Genomic DNA, 27,358 nt, shown 5'->3' on the forward strand with positions numbered 1-27,358 from the left:
AATTCACGTGTTGTCCACGATTTGAATCTCGTTTTGATTTAATTCTTTTTGTTGTTTAGTATATACTTGTTGTTTGATAAAGTATATACCAGTTGATATTGAAGGTAATGCACTATGTAGTTTTTCTATTTTTTGAGGCACACACCTTATTTGGATTTATGAGGATGCTCAAGTTGGACACGGAGGACTAATCTACTTGGACTTTATTTTATTTTGTTTTCAAACATTGACTGGCACAAAAAAGGTTTTTATAATATAATTCTCGCATTTCACATGTGCTGCCTTTTGGTCTATTGCAGGGGTCTCCAAACTTTCTAACCAAAGGGCCAGTTTACTGTCCTTCAGACTTTAGAGGGGGCCAGACTGTGGCCATTGGGTGTAGAAAAGGTCCCGGCATCAGTGGGAATAGACAATACCCCATCTTTGGTGTCAGTGGGAGGAACTGCACCCCATTTTTTTGTCAGTGTGGAAAGAATTGTGCCCCATTGTTGGTATCAGTGGGAGGAACTGTACCCCATTGTTGGTTTGATTGAGAGGAATTGTGCCCCATCATTGGTGCCATTGGGTGGAATTGTGCCCTATCATTGGTGCCATTGGGTGGAATTGTGCCCCATCATTGGTGCCATTGGGTGGAATTGTTTTCCATCATTGGTGCCATTGGGTGGAATTGTGGCCCATCATTGGTGCCATTGGATGGAATTGTGGCCCATCATTGGTGCCATTGGGTGGAATTGTGCCCTATCATTGGTGCCATTGGGTGGAATTGTGCCCCATCATTGGTGCCATTGGGTGGAATTGTGCCCCATCATTGGTGCCATTGGGTGGAATTGTGCCCCATCATTGGTGCCATTGGGTGGAATTGTGCTCTATCATTGGTGCCAGCGGGTGGAATTGGGCCCCATCATTGGTGCCATTGGGTGGAATTGGGCCCTATCATTGGTGCCATTGGGTGGAATTGTGCCCCTTCATTGGTGTCAGGGGGGGGAATTATACACCAATGTTGGTATCAGTAGATGAAATAGTGCCCCAAGGGCCAGATAAAAGCAAGAAAAGGATCACATTCGGCCCCAGGGCCACAGTTTGGAGACCACTGGTCTATTGGAACTAACAGGACATGTTTATTTTCTCACAGCGAACACACCACTCAGAACATATGTGCCCTATGGGCTTCAATGGACCAGGAGCTGGTCCATGCGTGACATGAAACTAGTAGGACGTGACCCTTTATGTCATTCACATGTCCTGGTTCTTGGCCTATTAAAACCTATAGGCCATGTTCATTTTCACAACGCATATGCCTACTCAAAATGAATGTGCCTTTTAAGCTTTGCATCTCCACATCTATTGAAACTTACAGGGCGCCTTTGTTTTTGCACACGCTGCCTCTTGGCCTGCTGAAATTATTGGGACGTTTGTTTTTGCACATGCTGCCTCTTGGCCTATTGAAAACTAATAGGGCACAATCGTTTTTGCACTGCTAAAAACAAACACGGCCTATTCATTTCACTAAAGCAAGAAGCAGCAGATGTGTGAGGTGTTCTGGAAGGCACTGGTCGGGTAGCCCTTCCAGGAAGCAGATGTGAGGATCTGTCTACATCACCAGCGCCTCACCAGACCAGGAAGTGGGCAGATATAAAGACTGAACTTCACAAGACTTTATTGTAACAAAGGACTGTATGACGATTTGATGTAATTGTGCAGAGATACAGTACATATATGAGCTTTATTTGTTCTGGAAGGCAGTGGTGGGGTAGCCCTCCCAGGAGGCAGCTATGAGAACCTGTCTACATCACCAGCAGCTCACCAAACCAGGAAGTGGGCAGATATAAAGTGTAAGCTTCACAAAACTTTATTGTAACAAAGGACGGCCTGATGATTTGATGTCAGTGTGCAGAGAGACATGTAGGAGTCATTATTTCTGGATTGCACTGGTGGGGTAGCCCTCCCAGGAGGCAGCTATGAGGACCTGTCTACATCACCAGCGCCTCACCAGACCAGGAAGTGGGCAGATATAAAAACTGAACTTCACAAATCTTTATTGTAACAAAGGACTGTATGACGATTTGATGTAATTATGCAGAGATACAGTACATATATGAGCTTTATTTGTTCTGGAAGGCAGTGGTGGGGTAGCCCTCCCAGGAGGCAGCTATGAGGACCTGTCTACATCACCAGCGCCTCACCAAACCAGGAAGTGGGCAGATATAAAGTGTAAGCTTCACAAATCTTTATTGTAACAAAGGACGGCCTGATGATTTGATGTCAGTGTGCAGAGAGACATGTAGGAGTCATTATTTGTTCTGGAAGGCACTGGTCGGGTAGCCCTTCCAGGAGGCAGATGTGAGGACCTGTCTATATCACCAGTGCTTCACCAGACCAGGAAGTGGGCAGATATAAAGACTGAACTTCACAAATCTTTATTGTAACAAAGGACTGTATGATGATTTGATGTAATTGTGCAGAGATACAGTACATATATGAGCTTTATTTGTTCTGGAAGACAGTGGTCGTGTAGCCCTCCCAGGAGGCAGCTATGAGAACCTGTCTACATCACCAGCGCCTCACCAAACCAGGAAGTGGGCAGATATAAAGTGTAAGCTTCACAAAACTTTATTGTAACAAAGGACTGTATGATGATTTGATGTCAGTGTTCAGAGGGACATGTAGGAGTCATTATTTGTTCTGGAAGGCAGTGGTGGGGTAGCCCTCCCAGGAGGCAGATGTGAGGACCTGTCTACATCACCAGACCAGGAAGTGGGCAGATATAAAGTGTAAGCTTCACAAATCTTTATTGTAACAAAGGACTGCCCGATGATTTGATGTCAGTGTGCAGAGACATGTAGGAGTGATTTTATGAGGGAAAGGTCCTCTTTAAGCAATAGTGAGGTGATATCAGGGCCCAGGAAGGACACAATAATGAAGCATGCAACACTCAGACCCCAGTTTTCCTGTCACATATTCCCACACAGGTATGCGGGGAGCCATGTCAGCCAGGGACACTTCCCAGGCCACGTCCTGCCCCTGTCAGCCATGCACACAGCTCGCCCGGCCTGTCCCCTGCAGTCACCCTCCCCCTCCTCCCCATCCACTGCGCCTGCGCGCCCGGGCGCAGCCTCCTCCGGGCCTTGCAGTACGTGACGTCAGCAGCCTCCGCCCTCCGCCGCTTTGCTGCATCACCAGCTGAGTGCCCAGGCCCCGAGCACCCCCAGCACTGCATGCACTGCCCGTACCGGAGGAGACATGGCCAAATCCGAGCAGGTCCTCGTCCTGGAGCCCCAGCATGAGCTCAAATTCAAAGGTAGGGGCCCCCGGGGGTAGAGGGAGGGGGGCATTGCACAATATCCTCAGATCGGAGCGTGTGTGCCGGATGTGATCGGAGCTTGGTGTCCTGAGGGGGGCTGAGTGTGTGATCAGAGCCCTGTGTGCACAACATGGGACCAGCACTGGGGGTGGGGCATACAATCTTCTACAGGACAGGTGTGTGTGTCCCCATCACACATTGTACACGGATCTCAGGAGTGTGTGTCCCCATCACACATTGTACACGGATCACAGGAGTGTGTGTCCCCATCACACATTGTACACGGATCTCAGGAGTGTGTGTCCCCATCACACATTGTACACGGATCTCAGGAGTGTGTGTCCCCATCACACATTGTACACGGATCTCAGGAGTGTGTGTCCCCATCACACATTGTACACGGATCACGGGATTGTGTGTCCCCATCACACATTGTACACGGATCACGGGATTGTGTGTCCCCGTCACACATTGTACACGGATCACGGGAGTGTGTGTCCCCATCACACATTGTACACGGATCACGGGAGTGTGTGTCCCCATCACACATTGTACACGGATCACGGGAGTGTGTGTCCCCATCACACATTGTACACGGATCACGGGAGTGTGTCCCCCCGTCACATTGTACACGGATCGCGGGAGTGTGTGTCCCCCCGTCACACGTTGTACACGGATCGTGGGAGTGTGTCCCCCGTCACACGTTGTACACGGATCGCGGGAGTGTGTGTCCCCCGTCACACGTTGTACACGGATCGCGGGAGTGTGTGTCCCCCCGTCACACGTTGTACACGGATCGTGGGAGTGTGTGTGTGTGTGTCCCCCCGTCACACGTTGTACACGGATCGCGGGAGTGTGTGTGTCCCCCCCCCGTCACACGTTGTACACGGATCGCGGGAGTGTGTCGTCCCCCCCCCCCCCCCCCCCGTCACACGTTTTACACGGATTGCGGGAGTGTGTCCCCCGTCACACGTTGTACACGGATCGCGGGAGTGTGTCCCCCCCCGTCACACGTTGTACGCAGATTGCGGGAGTGTGTGTGTGTGTGTCCCCATTACACGTTGTACACGGATCGCGGGAGTGTGTGTGTCCCCCCGTCACACATTGTACATGTTCTCAGATCATATACATATATAGTATATCACGTGTTCTGTATGTACAGCTGGGATGTAGAAGCATCACTGATGTATTTATTGTCACATCTCATAGGCCATGAATGACATTGTACATCATAGTACATGTGTTTGGTCCATGTATGTTATTCTGCTGCTCTCACACGTCATACAGAAGATGACTGACATACATATATCATGTATACTTATTCCAGTGATCACCGCATTGTACATGATATTAAATGGTGTATATGTACTCTGGAGCTCTCATACAGAATAGGACACACATTGGGTCACATGTCACATACATGATCACTCCTGTCTTTGTATACACCGTGTAGGTCTATAGACGTATACATGGCCATGGTATGGGATTCTCTATGGGGAACCTGATGTAACCCTGAATCAAAGCTGATTCACCACAACTGGAAGGCATGAGGCTGCCTGACCACTGGACCGGGACCTGGAGTAGGCCGGGCCCCTTATAGACTCCCTGTCTGATTGGCTGACCACTGTACAGGTACCAGGAACCATGCAGTAGGCCGGGCCCCTTATAGACTCCCTGTCTGATTGGCTGACCACTGTACAGGTACCAAGAACCATGCAGCAGGCCGGGCCCCTTATAGACTCCCTGTCTGATTGGCTGACCACTGTACAGGTACCAGGAACTATGCAGCAGGCCGGGCCCCTTATAGACTCCCTGTCTGATTGGCTGACCACTGTACAGGTACCAGGAACCATGCAGCAGGCCGGGCCCCTTATAGATTCCCTGTCTGATTGGCTGACCACTGTACCAGGAGCCATGCAGCAGGCCGGGCCCCCTACAGCTTCCATTCCTGACAGGCCGGCCACTGTACAGGTACCAGGAGCCAGACATCAGGCCGGGCCCCTTCTAGCTTCCCTGGATGACAGGCCAGCCACTGTACTGGTACCAGGAGCCAGACATCAGGCCGGGCCCCCCCCCAGCTTCCCCATTCCAGTTTCCTCCCTGATAGGAGGGTATTTTGGGAGCAGGACGTTACCCCAAAGGCTTTAAAGTCTAATAAAAGCCGTGATTCATGGTGCTAATATCGGGACATCCAGGCACTATATATAGTTGGATTCTTTGGCCTCTCGCATGTTCGCATTAGGCGGCGTCGTGTCCTGGAAGTGAATGAAAACGGTGATTGTACAGATCGGGCTGCGATTGCTGCGTGTGTGGGGAGACGGATGGAATGTCTCGGGGAACGGTGATTGTACAGATCGGGCTGGGATTGCTGCATGTGGGGAGACTGATGGAAAGGCTCCCATACAGGAATGTCTCGGGGAATGGTGATTGTACAGATCGGGCTGCGATTGCTGCGTGTGGGGATGGATGGAAAGGCTCCCGTACAGGAATGTCTCGGGGAATGGTGATTGTACAGATCGGGCTGCGATTGCTGCGTGTGGGGATGGATGGAAAGGCTCCCGTACAGGAATGACTCGGGGAACGGTGATTGTACAGATCGGGCTGCGATTGCTGTGTGTGGAGACGGATGGAAATGTCTCGGGGTTTGGACCACAATGACATGGAATCCAATGGGGAAATGCTGTTCCCTGAATACAAATGTTGGTAGGAGCTCACGATGTACGGAGCCAGAAAATATTTCCGTAAAGTAAGCCCCAAATGGCGATAAAGCGCAGGATTGGCTGAGATAATCCCCCCCCCCCTCATGAATAATTACTGACATCATCTGATTTCTTCCACACTGATGAGGAGTTAACCCCGTGTGACCCCAGAAAATCTATTACAGCGTATGGTGAGGTTTACTGTACATAGGTGGGAAGGACACATCAATACAGGCGGTGTTCACTGACACATCAGTGTTGTCATATGTCCCAAATACACGCAGGGTAAGTCACTAAATCTGACCTGGGACCAGCCTTTTGCATTCCCTGTACAGCAGAGCTCAGATTGGGAGAGGGAGAAGCAGCATATAAAGCCAAACAGTTGTTCATCAGATTGTGCCAACAAGGAGCATGCTGATAGGAGGAGAGGGCAGAGTGCAAGAGAGATGAGCTCATTAGTCTACTGCTTCTCCTTTCACCGCCCAGTCACAGGCTTGGACCGGTGACCTGCTTTAGGCAGGCTCTGTATTCCCATACTAGTCTGTGGCAATGGGAAGCTTTAAAATCAGGAGGTCAGCAGAGTGTTCTAACAAAAAGCATGCTGATAGGAGGAGAGAGCAGAGTGCTGGAGAGATGAGCTCATTAGTCTTCTGCTTCTCCTTTCATTGCCCAGTCACAGGCTGGGACCGGTGACCTGCTTTAGGCAGGCTCTGTATTCCCATACTAGTCTGTGGCAATGGGAAGCTTCAAAAATCAGGCAGCCAGCAGATTGTTCTAACAAGGAGCATGCCAATAGGAGGAGAGAGCAGAGTGCTGGAGAGATGAGCTCATTAGTCTTCTGCTTCTCCTTTCATTGCCCAGTCACAGGCTGGGATAAGGACCGGTGACCTGCTTTAGGTAGGCTCTGTATTCCAATACTAGTCTGTGGCAATGGGAAGCTCCAAAATCAGGAGGTCAGCAGAGTGTTCTAACAAAAAGCATGCTGATAGGAGGAGAGAGCAGAGTGATAGAGAGATGAGCTCATTAGTCTTCTCTTTTCACCGCCCAGTCACAGGCTGGGATAAGGACCGGTGACCTACTTTAGGCAGGCTCTGTATTCCCACACTAGTCTGTGGCAATGGGAAGCTCCAAAAATCAGGAGGTCAGCAGCCCGTCAGTGAATTCAGATTTATGTCAGTAGCGTCCCAAGCTGAAATCCTCAGGAAAAGCCTAAATCTTATCAGCAAAGGCCCTGGGTATTATTCAACCGCAGCAGTGAAAATTCAGGTCTATGCTGTACTGTGTGGCAGAGCTGTGTAACTTTCAGGACTGGATGGACATCAATATCAAACTAATGTCATTGGAAAAAGCTTAAACCCCATCAACACAGGCCCTAGGTGTTAGGCAACCTCAGCAGTGCAAAAATCAGGCCCTTTGCTGTACTGTGTGGCAGAGCTGTGTAAATCTCAGGACTGGATGGACAGAAATACATAACCTTGGGTCGGTAAAACGGCTCCCACAGATGTATTTCGTTGTATTTAGCGGTTTGGTGTTCAGCTTTAAATATACTTTGGCCACCAGTACCTGGGGGGGGGGGAGGTGAGCCAATCTCCTCGGCCTGCTTCCGCCGCTATCCCATCAGGACTAGGCGGCCTGAAAATGAAGATGATTAAATATTGATGAGTCTCCATCACTGTACCTAGCAGCAGCATTCAGAGATGGAAGGAAGGTCACCATTGTCCTGGGAGGAAGGTGATGAATGGAGGGGTGCACTGTACATGTGTCTGCGGGGGGTGAGTTATCACTTTATATATCACACGGATGTGTCATCACCATGATAGCAGCAGGAGGTCAAAGGGCAGCGACCCATTGCAGACCGCTGCCAATGCGTTATCATCTATCTGAAATCTGATTGGATGAGTTGCACATCGGTATTGCTCTATGTGCTTGTTACCGAGTATTTCTGAAGCATTGTGTCGGTGGGGTCACTTTGTCATTCTGTAGCTGGAATTGTGTGCTAACTAATGGAAATCCGAAACACTTAAGATAGCAACCCTAGTAACTCTCCGCAACCAAGATAGCAACCCTAGTAACTCTCCGCAACCAAGATAGCAACCCTAGTAACTCTCTGCAACCAAGATAGCAACCCTAGTAACTCTCCGCAACCAAGATAGCAACCCTAGTAACCTTCCGCAACCAAGATAGCAACCCTAGTAACTCTCTGCAACCAAGATAGCAACCCTAGTAACTCTCCGCAACCAAGATAGCAACCCTAGTAACCTTCCGCAACCAAGATAGCAACCCTAGTAACTCTCTGCAACCAAGATAGCAACCCTAGTAACTCTCCGCAACCAAGATAGCAACCCTAGTAACTCTCCGCAACCAAGATAGCAACCCTAGTAACCCTCCGCAACCAAGATAGCAACCCTAGTAACCCTCCGCAACCAAGATAGCAACCCTAGTAACCCTCCGCAACCAAGATAGCAACCCTAGTAACTCTCTGCAACCAAGATAGCAACCCTAGTAACTCTCCGCAACCAAGATAGCAACCCTAGTAACTCTCCGCAACCAAGATAGCAACCCTAGTAACTCTCTGCAACCAAGATAGCAACCCTAGTAACTCTCCGCAACCAAGATAGTACCCCTAGTAACCCTCTGCAACCAAGATAGTAACCCTAGTATCCCTCCGCAACCAAGATAGTAACCCTAGTAACCCTCCGCAACCAAGATAGCAACCCTAGTAACCCTCCGCAACCAAGATAGCAACCCTAGTAACTCTCCGCAACCAAGATAGCAACTCTAGTAACTCTCCGCAACCAAGATAGCAACCCTAGTAACCCTCTGCAACCAAGATAGCAACCCTAGTAATTCTCCGCAACCAAGATAGCAACCCTAGTAACTCTCCGCAACCAAGATAGTAACCCTCCGCAACCAAGATAGTAACCCTCCGCAACCAAGATAGTAACCCTCAGCAACCAAGATAGTAACCCTAGTATCCCTCCGCAACCAAGATAGTAACCCTAGTAACCCTCCTCAACCAAGATAGCAACCCTCCTCAACCAAGATAGCAACCCTCTTCAACCAAGATAGCAACCCTCCTCAACCAAGATAGTAACCCTCCTCAACCAAGATAGCAACCCTCCTCAACCAAGATAGTAACCCTCCTCAACCAAGATAGCAACCCTCCGCAACCAAGATAGCAACCCTCCTCAACCAAGATAGCAACCCTCCTCAACCAAGATAGCAACCCTCCTCAACCAAGATAGCAACCCTCTTCAACCAAGATAGCAACCCTCCTCAACCAAGATAGTAACCCTCCTCAACCAAGATAGCAACCCTCCTCAACCAAGATAGTAACCCTCCTCAACCAAGATAGCAACCCTCCGCAACCAAGATAGCAACCCTCCTCAACCAAGATAGCAGCCCTCCTCAACCAAGATAGCAACCCTCCTCAACCAAGATAGTAACCCTCCGCAACCAAGATATCACCCTTAGTATCCCAAACAGTAATTCCTAGCAACCAAGATATTACCTGTAGCAACCCAAGCAGTAACTCATAGCAACCAAGAGATTTTCCTTAGTAGCCAGAGCAGTAATCTTAGTCCAAGATATTGCCCTAAGCAACCCAAGCAGTAACCCCAAGAAAGTAAATATGCTCTTAGCAACACAAGCAGTAACAGTAACCCCTAGCAGCAGTATATGTCCCTCAGTAATCAAAGCAGTAACCCTAGTAACAAAGATATAACCCTTAGCAACCCAAGCAGTTACTTCTAGCAACCCATAATTACCCCTGCCAGCCTAAACATTAACACCTAGCAACCAAGATATTACCCTCACAACCAAAGCTGAAGCGCCTAGCAACAGAGATGTATTCCTTAGTAAATAAAGCCGTAACATTAACCCCTAGCAACAAGATGTTTCTCTTCGTAACCAATGCAGTAATCCCTATAAACCAAGCTATTTCCATTAGCAACCCAAGCAGTAACTCCTAGCAACCAATAATTACCTTTAGCAACCTGAACAGTAATACCTCTCAACCAAGATATTACCCTCACAACCACAGCTGAAGCACCAAGCAACTGAGATATTTTCCTTAGTAAATAAAGCAGTAACAGTAACCCCTAGCAACAAGATGTTTCTCTTAGTAACCAATACAGTAACCCCCTATCAACCAAGCTATTACCCTTAGCAAAAAGATCTTGGTTGCTAGGGATTACTACTTTGGTTCCTAAAAGAAACAGCTTGTTGCTAGGGGTTACTGCTTTGTTTACTGAAAATATCTTGGTTGCTAGGCTGTTTAGTTTGGGTTACTATGGGAAATTTCTTGGTTGCTAGGGATTACTGATGGTTACTAAAATAAACATATTTCCCTTAGCAACCCAATCAGTAACTCCTAGCAACCAGTAATTACCCTTATCAACCGGAACAGTAACACCTAGCAACCAAGCTATTACCCTCACAACCAAAGCTGAAGAGCCTAGCAACCAAGCTGTTACCCTCACAACAAAAGCTGAAGAGCCTAGCAACGAAGATATTACCCTCACAACCAAAGCTGAAGAGCCTAGCAACCAAGATATTACCCTCACAACCAAAGCTGAAGAGCCTAGCAACCAAGATATTACCGTCACAACCAAAGCTGAAGAGCCTAGCAACCATGATAATACCCTCACAACCAAAGCTGAAGAGCCTAGCAACCAAGATATTACCCTCACAACCAAAGCTGAAGAGCCTAGCAACCAAGATAATACCCTCACAACCAAAGCTGAAGAGCCTAGCAACCAAGATATCGCCCTCACAACCAAAGCTGAAGAGCCTAGCAACCAAGATATTACCCTCACAACCAAAGCTGAAGAGCCTAGCAACCAAGATAATACCCTCACAACCAAAGCTGAAGAGCCTAGCAACCAAGATATTACCCTCACAACCAAAGCTGAAGAGCCTAGCAACCAAGATAATACCCTCACAACCAAAGCTGAAAAGCCTAGCAACCAAGATATCACCCTCACAACCAAAGCTGAAGAGCCTAGCAACCAAGATATTACCCTCACAACCAAAGCTGAAGAGCCTAGCAACCAAGATATTACCTTCACAACCAAAGCTGAAGAGCCTAGCAACCAAGATATTACCTTCACAACCAAAGCTGAAGAGCCTAGCAACCAAGATATTACCGTCACAACCAAAGCTGAAGAGCCTAGCAACCAAGATATTTTCCTTAGTAAACAAAGCAGCAACAGTAACCCCTAGCAACACAATTTTTCCCTTAGTAACCAATGCAGTAACCCCCAACAACCAATATATTTCCCTCAGTAAACAAAGCAGTAGCAGTAACCCCTAGCATCCAATATATTACCCTTGGTAGCCTGAGCAGTAACCCGTAGCAACCAAGATATTCCCTTAGAAACCAAAACAATAACCCCCAGCAATCGGAATATATCTTTCAACTGCTAATTGTAGTCAGTCGCATGTCATGTGATATGACAAAGTCCTGAGTAAATGAATATGCGCTCTGTGTAAATGAAGGATCATCCTTTACTGTAGTGATGTAAAAAATCTTTAAGGGCATGCACACTAAATGGCAGTGCAGCCCCATTCACGTGAATAGGTGGTGCCTGGCGGGCGATAGTACCCGCAGAATATGAAAGGGTTATACTTCCTGCAACGACACGTGTACAGCTGCTGGCTTTCCAGCTGCATGGGGAGTGGTTTAAGGGTGGTAAGAACATGGCTTATTTGCTTGGTTTTTCTGCCTCACAACTGTTGGTGTAAACATGTCCTTGTTAAACCTCTCTCTCTCTGCAGGTAGTGAGATGTCGTGCCGATCGATATCGATCGACAGACATTGAGGTGCGGGCCAGCGACAGAATGACGTTTTGCTACATCTGGCTCCAGAGGGAGCGTTTCCACAGGGACAAACGGTGGGCACTGTAGTGATCCTATAGGCTTCTGTCAGTTTTTATTGACATGACCAATGGGGGGACTTCACCTTACTTACTGTGCGAAGACAAGAAATGAGGGATAAAGGACCTAACCCTTCCCATTTTACTAAAGGAATGACTTGGCGTCCGTGATCATCCTGCTGGTAAAATTTCCCCCCACTTCCTGTCCGGACAGGAAGTGAGGGGAAATGTACACTACGGGGACACAGGCCACAACTAAAGACTTCATTGAGGCTCAAACCTTCCCCTGTGCTGCCCTGGTTACTCTCTGAAGTCTCCTGGAAGTACTATTATGCAAATTCTGACTTCCACTAGGAAGTCTGTACCTCAGCCTGCCTCCTAACCTCACTATTGGTTGGTCACTGTGATGGGGTTGGGAGGGGATGAGACGCTGACAGTGGCCAATCACATTTAAGGTGACTTCATTAAAGATGACTTCTTTATTGGTGGATTGATTGGCCACTGTAGGATAATAATTTTCTCACTGTACATCCCGAGTGAACATTGTTCCTATAGAATAATCCCCATTACGTAGACCTTTGTGGTCCATTCCTATGCGGTGATCTCCTTCCTACCTGTGTAGGTATTGGTGTACACTCCTCTTTGTGAGCATTGTTCTAGTATTCTGATATGTTCCTATAGAATAAGCCCCATTATGTAGACCTTTGTGGTCAATTCCTATGTGGTGAATTCTTTCCTACCTCTGAAGGGTATTGGTGAACACTCATCTTTGTACACTTCTCAGTAGAGCATTGTTCTAATATTCGGTTGTGTTCCTATAGAATAAGCCCCATTTATGTAGACCTTTTGTGGTCCACTCCTATGCGGTGATCTCCTTCCTACCTCTGAAGGGTATTGGTGAACACTCATCTTTGTGTACTTCTCAGTAGAGCATTGTTCTAGTATTCGGATGTGTTCCTATAGAATAAGCCCCATTATGTAGACCTTTGTGGTCAATTGCTATGCGGTGATCTCCTTCCTACCTCTGAAGGGTATTGGCGTACACTCATCTTTGTACACTCATCTTTGTGAGCATTGTTCTAGTATTTGGATGTGTTCCTATACAATAAGCCCCATTATGTAGACCTTTTGTGGTCCACTCCTATGCGGTGATCTCCTTCCTACCTCTGAAGGGTATTGGTGAACACTCATCTTTGTATACTTCTCAGCAGAGCATTGTTCTAGTATTCGGATGTGTTCCTATAGAATAAGCCCCCTTATGTAGACCTTTTGCGGTCCATTTATATGCGGTGATCTCCTTCCTACCTCTGAAGGGTATTGGTGTACACTCATCTTTGTATACTTCTCAGTAAATAATTGTTCTAGTATTCGGTTGTGTTCCTATAGAATAAGCCCCATTATGTAGACCTTTGCGGTCCATGGCTATGCGGTGAATTCGTTCCTGCCTGTGTAGGTATTGGTGTACACTCATCTTTGTATACTTCTCAGTAAATAATTGTTCTAGTATTCGGTTGTGTTCCTATAGAATAAGCCCCATTATGTAGACCTTTGCGGTCCATGGCTATGTGGTGAATTCGTTCCTGCCTGTGTAGGTATTGGTGTACACTCATCTCTGTATACTTCTCAGTAGAGCATTGTTCTAGTATTCTGATATGTTCCTATAGAATAAGCCCCATTATGTAGACCTTTGCGGTCCATTGCTGTGCGGTGAATTCTTTCCTACCTCTGAAGGGTATAGGTGTACACTCATCTCTGTATACTTCTCAGTAAATCATTGTTCTAGTATTCGGGATAAGCTCCATTATATAGACCAGGGTTTCTCAACTAGGGTTCCTCTAGAGGTTGCCAGGGGTTCCTTGAGCAATGAACAATTTTTGCCTCTCAGCTAAGTTCCACTGACACCATTGATCTTTTTAGCTATCTGTAAGGTGGTAATTCTCCTCAATGACCACAAGTGTAAGGAGCATTCTTACCTCTGACCATCACACTAATGTATCATGAATTGGAGATAAATTCATTTTTAGCAGGGGTTCCCTGAGACCAGAAAGTTATGCCAAGGGTTCCTCTGGTTGCGAAAGGCTGATGTAGACCTTTGCAGTCCATTCCTATGCGGTGATCTCCTTCCTACCTCTGAAGGGTATTGGTGTACACTCATCTTTGTGTACTTCTCAGGTAAAGCATTGTTCTAGTATTCGGATGTGTTCCTATAGAATAAGCCCCATTATGTAGACCTTTGCGGTCCACTCCTATGCGGTGATCTCCTTCCTACCTCTGAAGGGTATTGGGGTATGCTCATCTTTGTGTACTTCTCAGGTAAAGCATTGTTCTAGTATTCTGATGCAACATAAGCCTTTGTACTGAGCAAAGGCCTAGCTGTGTGTTTTCCAGAGTGGCCCTGTTATCAGCGAAGTGTCCTATGCCCTCAGTGTTATTGGAGATGGTATCTGAGTCAAAGTGCTTCAATGGTGGTGCCGCTGATTTCTGAGTCATTCATTGTACAGTATGGCAGCTGATGGGCAGGACTTGAATGCGGCAGCTCTAGAAACTGGTTTCATAGACCTGCTGGTTGTTTTACACACAAGTATGGCAAGGTGGGACAAACTTGGGAGCCTGCGCTGCCTTAAAGAGTAACTCCACTTTTGTTGAGAAGACTACATTCCTCTCTGGGTGATCTATGTACATTGCAAGGATTTTTACAAACTTTGTTGCAGAGTCCTTCCTTTTGTATTTACCAATCAGCTGCTGCACTTGCAGGGCTCTAATGAGGAAACTGGCAAGGTGTCAGCAATCCAGGTATGACCAGAGATGTGTGGACTGACACAGGGAAACAGCAGGCTTCAGAAATGATTAAATAATAATATTTATTATGAGCTGCACAAAATAAACAAACACGGTGCAAAACAAAACAAACCTTAAACTAATAGGTACACGTGCAGTCAGGGCTGGAGAGGTGGAGTGGTCAGGCAGGCCGGGTCAGGAACAATCAGGCAGAAAGGTACAACGGGAGCAGGCAGAAGTATGGTCAGGAATAGCCGGGGTCAGTGCAGGTGGAGTTCTATCAGAGTCAGAGTCGAGCAGGCAGGAGACAGGATACAGGAAACAGGGCACATGGGAAACAAACACCAAAGCCCTGACTGCAGGTCTGGCCATTCCTTAATACACCTCCTGCAATCAGCCTCAGGTGATGGCTGATTGCAGGAGTGAGCTTCTGGTTGCTGAGAGCACCCGCTGGCCAGCCCTGGTACTGCAGCCCACAAGGCAAATGAGTCCCACCACCATTGGCGAGCCCATTCCTGACACAAGGTCTGCATCCCTTTTTTAGATGTAATTTCCCTTTGGGTCTCACAAAAAATGAAATTTTTGCCCAAAATGTGACTTGTATATTAGTGCAGACTTCTTGGAAAATCAGTGAGCCAATCACACAAGTAGGAAATGACATTTCTGAGGGTGTTCTGTACACCATCTGTGTACAGAATGCCTCCAGGTTGTCATATTGAATTGAATTTTCCAGAAAACTACAGCGCCACAAATTGAAAAGGAAATTTACAATTAGCAGTTGAAAGGTAATTTTTAATAACATTCATTTACAATATGACTTGTGTTTATATAATTTTTTTATTTGCTATTTTTTTCCTGAAAATGTGGAGTTACCCTTTAAAGGGACCCTGTAACGGTGACCATTCAAGGTTAACCCATCATACAAACCCAGTTATACTTGTCTTCACAACACTTCCCCTTGTTCCTTTCTTTCCACCATCATAGGCGCTGCAAAATACTCAGTCGATTTGTGTCATAGGTTAAACAACTTATGCAGGCCATAGATGGGGAGAAAAACTACAGATTTTTCTTTTAAAAAACGAAAAATCGGTTGTTCAAGTGGCCGACGTTACCATCAATGGTAAAAAAAAATCGGCCGATTTTCTACCCGTCTAGAGCCGGCAAAAAGTGTCCCTGCAGAGAGCTCTGCTATTTCTTTGACAGTTCTCTGACATTTCCTTGACATTTATAGAAGTTGCAACAATGTATCTATTTGTTTCCATTTAGGATACAGATGTTTTTATTCGGAAACAAATAGATACAATGTTTCAACCGCTGTAAATGTCAAGGAACTGTCAGAGAACTGTCAGAAATAGCGGAGCTCTCTGCAGAGACACTTTTTGCTGGACTGGAATTCTTCTTATTTTCATCCTACTTCTTCTTCTTCATCCTCATCCTCATCCTCTTCTTCTTCTTCATCCTCATCCTCTTCTTCTTCTTCTTCATCCTCATCCTCTTCTTCTTCTTCCTCTTCTTCATCCTCATCCTCTTCTTCTTCATCCTCATCCTCTTCTTCATCATCCTCATCCTCTTCTTCTTCTGCATCCTCATCCTCTTCTTCTTCTTCTGCATCCTCATCCTCTTCTTCTTCATCCTCATCCTCTTCTTCTTTATCCTCATCCTCTTCTTCATCCTCATCCTCTTCTTCTTCATCATCATCCTCTTCTTCTTCTTCTTCTTCTTCTTCTTCTTCATCCTCATCCTCTTCTTCTTCTTCTTCATCCTCATCCTCTTCTTCTTCTTCATCCTCATCCTCTTCTTCTTCTTCATCCTCATCCTCTTCTTCTTCTTCATCCTCTTCTTCTTCTTCTTCATACTCTTCTTCTTCCTCTTCTTCTTCTTCATCCTCTTCTTCATCGTCTTCCTCTTCTTCTTTTTCTTCTTTTTGTCTTCCTCTTGCAGGTCACTGCTCATGCGCAGATTTTTTATCGGTAAAAAATCGGCCGATTTGCCCACTAATTGCCGCGAAAATCGGCCGATCGGCAAAATCGGCCGATTTTTTTCCAACTTTACCGGAAAAAAAAACCGGCCAAAATACCGAAAAACGGCCGACCAAATCGCCCACTAACGATCCGAAAATCGGCCGATTTTATTTTCGGCCGAAAAATCGGCCGATTTTCGACCCATCTATGGCCTGCATTAGGGAATGGCAGCTATGTCTGGGCCCTGCATCCTAGGATAAGATCACACGCTTCCCTATATCTTTGGGGGAGGGATTGTCAGGGGATCATTGTGAAGGTGGGTATAACGAGATTGGGAGAAAGGCGAGGATAGTTAGACTGATCTCCATGCACATTTTGGCCAACCTGTCAATGCTGAGTTTTCACCTTTTAATGGTTATATTCTTTCTCTTACCTGATCACCACACACACTCTGACCATGCAATCTCTGTGCATTAAACTTTACATTTATTACAACTATGTAATAGTTTTTAAACTATTTATATACAATAAATTTATATCCAATTAGGCCAGCCCTTGCAATACCTAGCTATTGGAGATTGTAAAGGTAGACAGCAATGTGTATGGTGAGCCTTAGAGATGCATAGATTACATAGAATGTGTCTGCTTCTTTCCTACCAATAATGTTGTGCCTCTTCCCCATCTTAGAATAGAATTCTTAGTTAGAAAGGTGACTTTTAAAGTAGCACACAGGCCTGCAAGGTTTATGTATGTACTATTCCCCCCCCTTGGGGCAAGCTGCATGCAGAGCCCTCCACAACCTGTAGGGTCATTTGTGTCGGCATTTCAAATTCCTGTCTATGGAGATGAGAAGATGCAGAGTGCGGCTGTTGGCCAGTAGTGATCAGAGAAGGCTTTCTAACCTGTCTAGTCACTCTTCTGAAAAACAAGAAGCCAGCAACCTTTTTCAAGGACATGGGTTATCACCTGGCCAGATCGGTAACATTAAAGTCTAACCCCACATTCAATATCTCTTTAAATTGTTTGTGCCAAGCTGGCCCAAATGAACGATCTCCTTCACTAACAGGTGCGTTTTGCCTCAGCTTCATTCAGTATACAGCGCTGTGCTCCAGCAGTGGGATGGAGACTTCCCTTCACACTCCTGGAACAAAATTAAGTCTAGCTGAGTGATGTTCAGTCATTCACAGGAGGCTTTGTAGTCTCTGAATAAATACAAGGCTTCCTCTGAATGGCTAAGGTGGAGGTTGTAATATCATCCACCCTCCTTTTCACTTAAACCAATCAGAGGAAGTTTTGTATTTATTCAAAGACTACAGACTAGACTACAAAGCCTCCTGTGAATGACTGAACAGCACGCAGCTGGACTTAATTTTTGTATTTTTTGGTAGAATACAAAGCCTCCTGTGAATGACTGACCAGCGCGCTCAGTCTGACTGTTTTGTGCTGGTGCAGGATGGGAAGTCTTTGTCCCACTGCAGTAACATGGCTCTCTATACTGTATGTAGCTGAGGCTACCTACAGTTCATACAGCTTGCCCAGCAAGAGCACCTGTTAGTACAGTAAACAGTTTGGGCCAGCTCAGTCCAAACTAGCAATTTAAAGGGAGATTAAATGTGGAGTTAGGCTCTGTTTTGGGTATCATAAAGTGTTTCTAAAGCTCAGACATTTTTGTTAACTTTGGGTCAAGAATGGTTAAGACCCATGTCTGGTTTTTGTTTTTTCCTCTTTGGTGAGATTTCCCTAAACTTCCTTTTTTACCTAGACATTACATGAAGTGGGAGAAAATCTCTCCAAAATGGGGTATGTCATCTCTCAGACAACTGTCACCATAACAGGTGTCCACCCTGGAAGATGTCACCAGAAGATGCATAGAGGGGAAAACTCCAAATTTTGCTTTTTCTATCACTTTTAGTACCAGAGACAGCGGTCACCAGAACTAATATAGAGGGTGAATCTCCCCAGACAGCAGTGATCCCTCCCTGCTCTAATCTAAAACTGGCTTTAGATACACTTTAGACCCAACACTAATTACCTTTTTGTTAGGTTTGCTTGGCTTCTGACATCCAGGTCCTTGGAACATATACTAATCTAACATTGAAATCTTTATAGCTAAATTGATATTCAAGGATCTTTTTTTTTTTTTTTTTTTTTTTATATAACAAACATGTTATACTTGCCTGCTCTCAAGGTTTGACCCCTGGTTCACATATCCGCGTTCCTGTGGGCTGCGTTTTGCGCGGGCAGGAGAGCCCATTCATTTGAATGGACTCCCATGCCACGGGACAAGCAGGGAAGAAGTCCCTGCACTTCTTCGAAAAACGTAGCCTGCATAGGAACCTCGGTTCCCAGTACAGTTGAAATTTCCAGTGCGGGCGGCGTGCCATTAGAATTAAAGGCACCTGCCCACGGGTCCGCATTGCGGGATTTTTTTGCGGATCCGCAGCAGCACCACCCACACATATGTGAATCTAGCCTTACACAGAGCAGCACCGATCCTCTTCTTCTCAGGGCCCCCACCGGTGCTCCTGGCTCCTCCTTCCTGCCTAGTGCCCGTATAGCTAGCAACTTGCTATGGGGGCACCTGAACAGGCTCACTCCTGAGCTGCTGCTCGGCCCCGCCCCCACTCTCAATTCATTGGCTCTGATTGACAGTAGCGGGAGTCGATGGCTACCTCTGCCATGAGGAGGTAAAGACGTGGGAGTGTTGAGGCTCTCATGCACCTTGCTTGATCGTTGATCGGGATGGGGTTCAGGTAAGTGTTCGAGGGGCTGGGGGCACTGCTGCACACATGTTTTTTACCTTCTTACATAGAATGTATGAACGTGAAAAAACCTTGAGCCTTTACAACCACTTTAAAGTGTATTTATAGGCGAAACATTATTTGGATGAATTGGGAAGATTCACTCCTCTATTCCTATTACTCTGCTGACTAGTAGAAAGTTTGGGAAAGTGCAATATTTTAGAGGTGTGCCCAGAACATGAGTTAAGAGGAAATTTTCCAATAGATACAGACAAAAAATAAAAACCACTTAAAACACGTTGGCTTAATGTTTAGGACGTCTGCAGCACTAGGGTCCTTGGTGTAACCAAGAGTGACGTTATCTGCATGGAGTTTGCATGTTCTCCCTGTACTTCTGTACTCCAGTTTCCACCCAGACTCCAAAGATATGCTGGTAGGTTACTCGGCTCCTTTTTAAATTGACCCGAATGTATATATTGATTTGTTTTTAAGCGCTGTGTCAGTTTTTGGCATTTAATAGATACGTGTAATAAATCAAATTAACTGGCAGGGGTTTAAATCAATCTATAGTTCCTAAAAACTATAAAGAATGGCTTTACATACATGTGTACAGAGCAGGGCAGTGTGCGTGCGCCGCCATTTTGTTTCACAGGCTAGAAACTAAAATGAGGGGTCTGATTGGCTGTCGCTGTCACCCAAGGCCTGCTGAGGAATATTTGGGCATTTGCAGTGTCATGCTGGTGTTGCTCGTGACAACCATTTGTCTCATTGTAGCCTCATCCAGCACTGGAATGAATCTAGTTTCTATGGGCAGTGGTGAGTGCACAGACTTGAGGCCTACTGAGATCTCCCTCTTGGATTGTAAGCTCCAAGGATCAGGCCCTCCTATCCCTCTTGTATTGTAACTGTATTGTTGCTGTATTGTCTCCCGTTATATTGTAAAGTGCTGAGCAAACTGTTGGCGCTATATAAATCCTGTATAATAATAATATTTTCTATATGAATTTCCCCCCCCCCAGACAATGACAGATGAGCTCTTCTATGCTCCCATGGCCAGATAAGGGACGCACACGGCCGTCTTATCGCCATTTCTCTGCATTCAGTCAAATGGTATATGTCTGTCCTGTTCTGCTGGATGTGCGGCTTCACCTGCAGCTCGGGGCTGAGGTTACATGATTGTGTTTCTCCCAGATAAACCAGTCAGGAAGGGCTGGAGTGTAAGAGAGCCTTCCATAATATAAATAAACTTGACTTGCCTTGCCAGCTCTTGTAATTGTAGCCAAGCCTTGTCAATGCTAATTACATTGCTTAACTGGCTTTATTACCATACTGCAGCTTGTGTGAGATCAACTGCTGATTATTTATGAAGTGTGAGGGACACGGCAAGGCAGGCCAGTGCTAAAATCTGCCTGAGAGGCCCAACCCTATGTAGAGTTCATCCAAGCTAGCCAGGTCAAGGCCCTCTTCTCCCCTTCCATAGGCATAAACATGCCTGCCCTGCCAGTATGGATAAATAATTATGGTAAAATAGAGCTTTCATCACTAGGAGCATGCCCATATGCCCGACCTCTAATATGGAGGCAACTTAAAGTGTAGGTCCAGCCTGAGGAAGGGTTACCCCCCCTGTTGGATTTTTACATCTGTGTTGACAGGCTTTTGTTTGCTTTAGAAGGGCTTCACATTCCAATACAAGTTTATGGGACTGAAACACTCACTTGAAACAAGTAAGATGGATTGACCTCAACTGTCAAAGTAATGCAACTGACACAAGCCAACAGACACAGTCCCTGTGTGAGACTTCCCCTTACTTACTGTCCTGGGGATGATGGGTTCACCGGACAGCAAATGAAAGGAAAATCTCCAGCAGCAACCCAGACAGAAGTGAGATCGATGAAGCGAGGTGGACATTGCCATATCACACACCGTCCATCATTTATTCTTCAAATTTTGCTGGTCAAAGGGAAAAGCCATTTTAGTGCTCCCAGCAGTTTGGTGACATTTTATACTTATTTATACCCCGCTCCTGTAGATCTTCCCTCTACTGCCTACCCAAAGCCACACAGCCTCAACTACATTCTATACCAGCGTTTCTCAACCAGATTGCCATGGAACCCTACGAATCCTCCAGAGGTTGATAAAAGTTCCTTGAGCAATGAGCAATTTCTGACTGTCAGATAAGCAACCCCTGACAGCAATGATCTGTATAGTTCTCTGCAAGAGTGGGATTCTTCCCACTGACCACCAATGTAAGGGACATTCTTCCCACTGACCACCAATGTAAGGGACATTCTTGCCACTGATCACCAATGTAAGGGACATTCTTGCCACTGATCACCAATGTAAGGGACATTCTTGCCACTGATCACCAATGTAAGGGACATTCTTCCCACTGATCACCAATGTAAGGGACATTCTTGCCACTGATCAACAATGTAAGGGACATTCTTCCCACCTGTGACCAATGTAAGGGACATTCTTCCCACTGATCACCAATGTAAGGGACATTCTTCCCACTGATCACCAATGTAAGGGACATTCTTCCCACCTGTGACCAATGTAAGGGACATTCTTCCCACTGACCACCAATGTAAGGGACATTCTTGCCACTGATCATTAATGTAAGGAGCGATCTTCCCACTGATCACCAATGTAAGGGGCATTCTTCTCACTGATCACCAATGTAAGGGACATTCTTGCCACTGATCATCAATGTAAGGAGCATTCTTCCCACTGACCACCAATGTAAGAGGCATTCTTCCCACTGATCACGAATGTAAGGGGCATTCTTCCCACTGATCACCAATATAAGGGACATTCTTCCCACTGACCTCCAATGTAAGGAGTATTCTTCCCACTGACTGCCAATGTAAGGAGTATTCTTCCCACTGACTGCCAATGTAGGGAAATCTTCCCACTGACCACCAATGTAAGGAACATTCTTCCCACTGACCACCAATGTAAGGAACATTCTTCCCACTGACCACCAATGTAAGGGGCATTCTTCCCACTGACCACCAATGTAAGGAACATTCTTCCCACCGACCACCAACGTAAGGAACATTCTTCCCACTGACCACCAATGTAAGGAACATTCTTCCCACTGACCACCAATGTAAGGAACATTCTTCCCACTCACCACCAATGTAAGGAACATTCTTTCCACTGACCACCAATGTAAGGAACATTCTTCCCACCGACCACCAACGTAAGGAACATTCTTCCCACCGACCACCAACGTAAGGAACATTCTTCCCACCGACCACCAATGTAAGGGATATTCTTCCCACTGACCACCAATGTAAGGGACATTCTTCCCACTGATCACCAATGTAAGGGACGTTCTTCCCACTGATCACCAATGTAAGGGACGTTCTTCCCACTGATCACCAATGTAAGGGACGTTCTTCCCACTGACCACCTATGTAAGGGACGTTCATCCCACTGACCACCAATGTAAGGGACGTTCTTCTCACTGACCACCAATGTAAGGGACATTCTTCTCACTGACCATCCTACTAACGTACTGTGAGCTGTAGTAATTATTAGCATGGGTTCCATCAGACTGGAAAGATTATTTCAGTGTTTCCCCCATGCTGCAATTCGAGAATAGCTGCTCTATATGCATGGCCTCCATTCATTTGATGGAAAGTCCAGTACCAGATGGGCATGCTTTCCATTGATGTTATAGAATTAGGTGTAGATTATGAAGAGTTTGGGTGAAAGGCTGTGCGGTGTTGTCCCCTATCCTTTAAATTGTTAACTCTTCCCATTCCACTGTTATGTTTTCCAAGCCCAACCCCTGAAAAACAACCCCACTCCATAACCCCCCCTCCACCTAACTTTACACTTGGCACGGTGCATTCAGGCAAGTACCATTCTACCAAACACGTCCGTTGTATTGCGAGGCAGAGAAGTGTGATTGGTCACTCCAGAGAACACGTCTCCACTGCTCTAGAGTCCAGTGGCGGCGTGCTTTACACCACTGCATCCGACGCTTTGCATTGTACTTAGTGATAGAAGGCTTGGATGCAGCTGCTCAGCCATGGAAACCCATTCCAGGAAGCTCTCTACACACAGTTGTGCTAATCTGAAGGCCACATGAAGTTTGGAGGTCTTAAGCTATTGACTCTGCAGACAGTTGGAGACTTCTGTGCACTTCAGCATGCGCTGACCCCGCTCTGTCATTTTACGTGGCCTACCACTTGGTGGCTGAGTTTTTGTTGTTCCCAGTTGCTTCCACTTTGTTATAATCCCACTAACAGTTGACCGTGGAATATTTAGTAGCCAGGAAATGTCATGGATGGACTTATTGCACAGGTGACAACCTATCACGGGACCACGCTTGGAGTCACTGAGCTCCTGAGAGCGACCCATTCTTTCACCAATGTTTGTAGAAGCAGTCTGCATGCCTAGGTGATGATTTTATACACCTGTGGCCATGGAGGTGATTGGAACACCTGAATCCAATGATTTGGAGGGCTGGCCCAATACGTTTGGCAACATAGTGTACCAGAGAGTAGTGTGATCTGTGATGTCTATAGATTATGCCGCTCAATACACATGAAGTTTGTATGGGTTCCTTCCATTTTCTCCTGTTTCCTTTTCCTCAAATCATCCTAGTGGTTAAATCAGCACAACCAAACCCCCCCCCCCCCCAAAAAAAAAAAAAATTGGACCCTGCCTGTGACTCATAGGATCATTAGTGTGTAGGTTCATGGGTAACAGGGACTGATATAAATGGGTCCTACATTTTTGAGAGTGCTGTGCCTTGCCAGTGCTGTATAAGTAATTGAAATGGAGTTAAAAACAATAAAGGATAAGTTATTTGGGAGCCCAGCAGCCGGTCAGTCCAGTCTTGGGGCCGTCGCAACAGCAGCGAAACGTACTTTACAGACAGCAGGAAAATGGGATAGAAATGTAGGTTCTAGCTTTATTTTTCTCCAGTGCCTTGGCTACCTGATCCTGGAATAGGTCCAGGTCTATTTATAGACTGCTGTGATCCAGGAACCTGTGGCAGTAGGTCTGTAGGTCATGACAGTAGATCAGTGTGTGTGTGTATATATGTATGTATATGTATATATATAATTTGATGTCTGGTTATATTTTCTGACATGAGAAAATGTTGAGGCTTTGCCTGACTTAGTTGCTTCTAATTTAGTCTGCGCTCTTTCCAGCTGGAGGATATTCCCGGATTATAAATAGGCCATACATTGCTGAGGTGCGCAGGAACACTGATCATACCACTCTTCTCTAGTTACTTATGTGGTGGGACTTGTGGTGCTAGTTGCATCGGAAGGAAATTAAAGGGTCAGCTCTAGATCATGCAGATAGGTGGGAATTGAGCCCGGGAGCCCATTGCTACAAGAAGGCATTGTCACCAAGGGAAGAAAGTGGTGGGGAATCTGAAGAGGTATTGAGGAGAACTCTTCCAGAAGAGAACATCTGTTCTGGGGAAAGTTCCTCTCGCTTCCTGTTGTACCTCTGGACAAGTGGTACATGGACAGTGGTTAAAACCATTCCCAAAATAGTTTGGGCTTTACATATACCTCGTTCAGCCATGTGGTTTTACCATCCACCCCTCCTTCCCAACCGCACTGTAAACCTAGCCTTGGACATCAGAGTCACCCTAATCAGGAAAGGTATCCAGTGGTGGACTGAGCGCAGTGTACCGTACAGTCAGGTGTATATGGAATCTGTGTCTTTGGTGAAACAGGAGTTGAGGCTGAGAATCTAGTTTGACGGGTTTGGCATTCTCAAGACTTCAGAAGGCATGCTCCACACACTGGAGGCCGCTATTATCTATGTAAACCATACCAGAATGCCACTCCTCTTCTACAAGAAAAGGCTTCATACGTAGAGCTGGATCACCGTGTTGTACACCACACTGAAACAATGTAGAAATCACACTCGTGGTATGTGGTCTTTGAATAGGTGGAACTGATCTGTTTAAGCTGATTAGGACACATGGTGTGGATGTAAATTCTGCATTATGTTCCCATTGTGAGGCAGTGGATTGTAGATCTTGTATGTTTGCGGTCATTTTTCAATCATTTATTAGAGACTAGCAATGATTTGTATGGTTTTTTTTTGTTTTTTTTTCTGGATGAGTCTGCTTGAAAATTGTCTCCAATATAAGAAAATTGGATTGTAAGAAAAATTGTAACATGGGTGCAGCCAGCCTATTCTTTGTATTACAGGGTCTCTGAAGTGAGATTGTGTTCCAGGAGAAAAAAGGGCACAATTATTAGTGAAACTAAGCAGGCATTTACTTGCTATCACTTGAAGGCCTACAGTTGTGACCAAAATTATTCAACCCCCACTGAAATTGAGTGTTTTGGCCAGTTTGACATTGCTTTTGATCATTCAGTCATCTTGCTTACATTTACATTAAAGAGGCACTTGTAGGTCAGACAAATATAACATAACAGTTATAATGAAATAACCACAAATGTCTTTTCTGTGCTCACAGCATTATCAGTTTTATTCAACCCCCAAGTGACATTCAATCTTAGTACTTAGTACAGCATCCTTTTACAGTTATAACAGCTTTTAAACGTGAAGCATAGCTTGACACAAGTGTCTTGCAGCGATCTACGGGTATCTTCGCCCATTCTTCATGGGCAAAGGCCTCCAGTTCAGTCACATTCTTAGGCTTGCGCACTGCAACTGCTTTCTTTAAGTCCCACCAGAGGTTCTCAATCGGATTTAAGTCTGGTGACTGCGATGGCCACTCCAAAATGTTCCAGCCTTTCCTCTGCAACCATGCTCTAGTGGACTTGGAGGTATGCTTGGGATCATTGTCCTGTTGAAAGGTCCAACGTCTCCCAAGCCTCAGGTGTGTGACGGACTGCATCACGTTTCCATCCAATATCTCCTGGTACTGAAGAGAATTCATGGTACCTTGCACACGCTGAAGCTTCCCTGTACCTGCAGAAGCAAAACAGCCCCAAAGCATGATTGACCCTCCACCATGCTTCACAGTAGGCAAGGTGTTCTTTTCATCATAGGCCTTGTTCTTCCTCCTCCAAACATAGCGTTGATCCATGGGCCCAAACAGTTCTAATTTTGTTTCATCAGTCCACAGAACACTATCCCACAACTTTTGTGGTTTGTCCACATGGCTTTTGGCATACTGCAGTCGACTCTTCTTATTCTTTGGAGACAGCAAGGGGGTACGCCTGGGAGTTCTGGCACGGAGGCCTTCATTACGCAGTGTGCGTCTTATTGTCTGGGCTGAAACTTCTGTACCCACATCTGACAAATCTTTTCTCAGTTCCTCAGCAGTCACACGGGGACTTCTCTCCACTCTACGCTTCAGGTAGCGCACAGCAGTCGAAGTCAGCATCTTCTTTCTGCCACGACCAGGTAGCGTTTCAACAGTGCCCTTTGCCTTGAATTTGCGAATGATGCTTCCTAAGGTGTCTCTTGGTATGTTTAACATCTTTGCAATCTTCTTATAGCCATTGCCCTTCCTGTGAAGAGAAATCACCTCTTCTCTTGTCTTCCTGGACCATTCTCTTGCCTTCACCATGTTTGTAACCACACCAGTAAATGTCTAGAAGGAGCTGAGTATCACAGTCATTTTAAAGCTGCCTAATTGGTGCTTATTATGCTTGATTGCTGCTCGGTGACATCCACAGGTGTTTTCAATACCTGATGGAAAGCACCTGTATGAACCTCTGTTCTTCAGAGTGGTAGTCTTTAAGGGGTTGAATAATTGTGGCAATGAAGAAACCACATAAGAACCATTTACTACTGTATTACATAAACAATTGATGTCATTTTAGTTGCATTTGGGTAGTTACAACGTCCTTGTAGGATTTGATTCTGAATACAATTCCAAATGTACACTATAGTCCCTAAACCCCTTTACAGCATTGGGGGTTGAATAATTTTGGTCACAACTGTATATGATAGACTTTCCAGCAGGTCTCCGGTTTGGAATAAATTGAAGATACAAACATTGGGTTTACCTGACATTTTCTATCATGATCTAATATGA

The 27,358-nt window shown here is 45.9% G+C and overlaps 1 protein-coding gene across 1 annotated transcript in view; it reads left to right on the forward strand.

The window, feature by feature from the left end:
• Positions 1-3,137: 3,137 nt before the first annotated feature.
• Positions 3,138-27,358, forward strand: part of VAPB (VAMP associated protein B and C) — a 45,761-nt gene continuing 21,540 nt past the window's right edge. The window contains exon 1 of the mRNA XM_089658634.1: positions 3,138-3,298. Coding sequence (XP_089514760.1) covers positions 3,241-3,298 — 58 coding nt within the window. The 5' untranslated portion in view covers positions 3,138-3,240. The remainder of the gene's footprint in view (positions 3,299-27,358) is intronic.

The sequence above is a fragment of the Staurois parvus genome, unplaced genomic scaffold, assembly GCF_062004578.1.
Source record: "Staurois parvus isolate SC_StPar_1 unplaced genomic scaffold, SC_StPar_1.0 ptg001087l, whole genome shotgun sequence".
Lineage (NCBI taxonomy): Eukaryota > Metazoa > Chordata > Amphibia > Anura > Ranidae > Staurois > Staurois parvus.